The 3,165-nt window shown below is 31.2% G+C and overlaps 1 protein-coding gene across 2 annotated transcripts; it reads left to right on the top strand.

The window, feature by feature from the left end:
• The first annotated feature begins 454 nt into the window (after positions 1 to 454).
• LOC108690435 (eukaryotic translation initiation factor 3 subunit G-like) lies at positions 455 to 3,062 on the top strand. Of its 2 annotated transcripts, XM_018197725.1 has the most exons (4): positions 455 to 561; positions 1,079 to 1,152; positions 1,694 to 2,146; positions 2,595 to 3,062. In XM_018197725.1, exons 2-4 carry the CDS (start codon positions 1,131 to 1,133, stop codon positions 3,005 to 3,007), a joined length of 888 nt encoding a protein of 295 aa, XP_018053214.1. In that variant the 5' UTR covers positions 455 to 561; positions 1,079 to 1,130; the 3' UTR covers positions 3,008 to 3,062. The 2 variants fall into 2 exon arrangements, with proteins under 2 accessions (XP_018053214.1, XP_018053215.1); XM_018197726.1 differs by lacking the exon at positions 1,079 to 1,152.
• The last annotated feature ends 103 nt before the right edge of the window (positions 3,063 to 3,165 follow it).

Here is a 3,165-nt window from a genome sequence, read left to right as displayed (position 1 = left end):
TATTATAATTTTATTTATTTATTATTATAATCAATTTTCTTTTCAATTACACTTTGAAATTCTTCATATAAAAATTTTGTTTACTTCATTTATTGTTAATTGCTTACCCCTGGTGAAAATTTTTTCAAAATTTTTTATATAATTTTTCAGAATTTTTATGTGAATTTCAGATTGTTTTAGAATATTTGAATAATTTTATAACTTTCTAGAAAATTTCTTAGATTTTTTTTATGCAAACTGTAAATCGGACTGCATCTTGTGCGTATTTTTTTCGACATGCTTTTTCTCTAGGAAAAATAATAGGAATACAAATGTTCCTATTAATTATTGGACACATATCGAAACGTCTCTTCATTCTGTTTTGTATTTTATGGTTCGAGGTTCCAAGAAACGTTCGAATCGCGGCAATCGGCATTCGCGGCATCATGAATTCCTCCATTTTGATTTCCACGTGGATGTTTAGCGTCTCTGTTCCGCAATTTGCTTTATTTCGTATGGTTTCATCGTAATCTGTGCTTTGATTTGGATTATCTGTCTACTATCAGCTGTCGAATTTTTACGGTAACGTCCAATGATAATTTTTACTTTTTTACGCCACGTTTTCTTGATTTTTGTGTTTTTTAAGTACTTTGAGTTAGAGTTTTTCAAGTACATTGATTTTGCTGTGCCAATAATAATAGCTTCTTTTATTTCGACTCCTTTTATTGAGTTTGCCCAGTGAAAATGGATAATTGAATAAAGTAAATACACAATTTATAGGAATAATCTTTAATCGTCAAAGGAAGTGTAATAGGTTAGGTTCTAATTCTATGTCACTTTTTTATGACATAAGTAGCCTTGGTCTATTGTAATTTTATTTCGTTATATGAATATTAAACAATTACATTTAATAATGAAAAAATACTTTTATTAATTCTCTAAATGATTGGATTAAATTATTAGAGTTTTTAATCGACTTATACTAATTCATGATAGGTTTAAATTTGTAAAGAAACATCTGCTAAATGTATTATTGATACCTTTAACTATGCTGAAAAGAGATGGAATATCGTATAATTTTGTATCTAATTTGTTTCAGCGTTTGTGTACATTTTCTGGCTCTATAGTGTTTCATTTATTGTAAAAATAAGATGACTGACAAATCTTTAACTGGTTAAGTATATTTAGGTTTATATCTATGCAATTAATGTGAAAAACATCAATTATGGTTTGTACATTTTGTTTATTAAGATATTGCAAAATTTTAAAATAAGTGCTTGAACATTTATTCTTGATATTTATTTGACTTTAAAAAATTTATAATTCACTGTCAGATTTTAGGATATAATTTTACTTATAATTTATATATTTTTTTTATGTTTTGTATATTTTATATTTATGTATATTCTGATTTTTTTTTGTTTTTTTTTAATATATAAAATTATAAACAGAATTTTATCCTGCTAAGAATAATAAATATCTGAAGTAAGGATTTTAAATTTTATAATTCTACAAATAAATAAATGGAAACAAATGTGTTTAAATACATATATATATATACATATATATAATACAGTATATATGTTTATGGATAAACAAATAATTGCCTTAATATTCTGAAACTTGATGTTTACACATATTGCATAATACTTTTATATACTTTTAAACTAGTATTCGTACGTATCTGAATGTTCTAATATTGTATAATTTGCAGAGATGCCAGTTGCACAAAATGAGGTCAAATCTAGCTGGGCTGATGAAGTTGAAGAAGAGGGAGGAGCGTTACCCCCACCTACGGAAGTCTACGAGAATGGTTTTAAAATTCTCACTGAGTACAAATACAATCAAGACAACAAGAAAGTCAAGGTTGTACGTGCTTACAAGATAGAGCGACGCATAGTTTCGAAAACGATTGCAGCGCGTAAGAATTGGACGAAGTTTGGCGATTCTGCTGACGACAGGCCGGGACCAAATCCAGCTACCACTGTTGGTGGTGAGGATGTTTTTATGCAATTCATATCCAGCAAAGAGGAAGAGAACAAAGTGGAGGAAGACTCCTTGGATAAATTGAAAAGTATGGGCGATAAGGGAGTCGTCAAGTGCCGTAATTGTAATGGCGATCACTGGACATCCAAGTGTCCGTACAAAGACACTGTTCTTGCTGGTGGTAAGTTATATTGTCAGAAATCAATTGATACGATGAGCTAAAATTCAGTTATATCTCTTAAGTCTATTGTCCTTCATCAGAGATGTGGTGATCTCTTCTGCATAGGCATTCATATATGAGACTTTAGAGTTTTTAACATCGGTTCCTAATGGCCTATCAAAAGAGATTGTCATAAAGATATTCTTGATGGCTCATTGCCTTCCGAGAAGTGATACTCAAATAAAATCTGATACATGTTCTTGTGAATTCTTGTGAACTCAGATCTTTGGCATAGAAAATAGTTACTCTACGCTACATTCAATTATATAAACATAAATAAAAATATAAATACAGTTCTATTTATATTTTTTAATTATAGAATAAATGATATATATATGTTATTTTTATAAATTATAACTGTAATAAATTATAACTATAATAATTATATAACTAAAATTCTGCCTTTCAGGAAAAGTACCAGACGACAAGAAACCTCTCGTTACTACTGGAGTACCTGGTGCAATGGCTGAACTTAAGCCGCAAGGTGGCAAGTACGTGCCGCCTGGTATGCGTGACGGTGGCAGCAAACGTGGAGACTCGATGCAGATGCAGAGACGCGACGATACAACCGCCATACGTATTTCTAATCTCTCGCAGAGCACTACAGATGCGGATTTAGATGAACTTGTGAAGCCATTCGGTTCCGTAGTCAAGCAGTTTCTCGCCAAAGAGAAACTTTCCAATCTCTGCAAGGGTTTCGCATATGTACATTTCAAGCATAGGGCTGATGCAGCAAGAGCAATCGCAACTCTGGATGGTTACGGTTACGATCATCTAATCTTGAGCGTCGAATGGTCGAAGCCGCAAGCTCAAAATAATTAAAGTGATGCGAAGCATGCGACACAGTTACGGACAGAAAAATGAAATTAGTTCAACTGGAAAGAATTCTTATAACAAATGAATTGTTTGTGCATATGTCTATGTACATTCTTATGTCAGTAGAAAGACAAGTGGTCTGTATTCGTGATTTCTCATTCAAT

Source organism: Atta colombica, unplaced genomic scaffold, assembly GCF_001594045.1.
Source record: "Atta colombica isolate Treedump-2 unplaced genomic scaffold, Acol1.0 scaffold321, whole genome shotgun sequence".
Classification (NCBI taxonomy): domain Eukaryota; kingdom Metazoa; phylum Arthropoda; class Insecta; order Hymenoptera; family Formicidae; genus Atta; species Atta colombica.
The sequence above is the reverse complement of the archived record's forward strand: the minus strand, read 5'-3'. Positions and strand labels throughout refer to the sequence as shown.

Coding starts and splice junctions, on each gene's coding strand:
- LOC108690435 (XM_018197725.1), top strand. CDS start 1,131: ATGACTGACAAATCTTTAACTG. Junction 1,153..1,693: donor GACTGACAAATCTTTAACTG/GTTAAGTATATT, acceptor TATAATTTGCAG/AGATGCCAGTTGCACAAAAT. Junction 2,147..2,594: donor AGACACTGTTCTTGCTGGTG/GTAAGTTATATT, acceptor TCTGCCTTTCAG/GAAAAGTACCAGACGACAAG.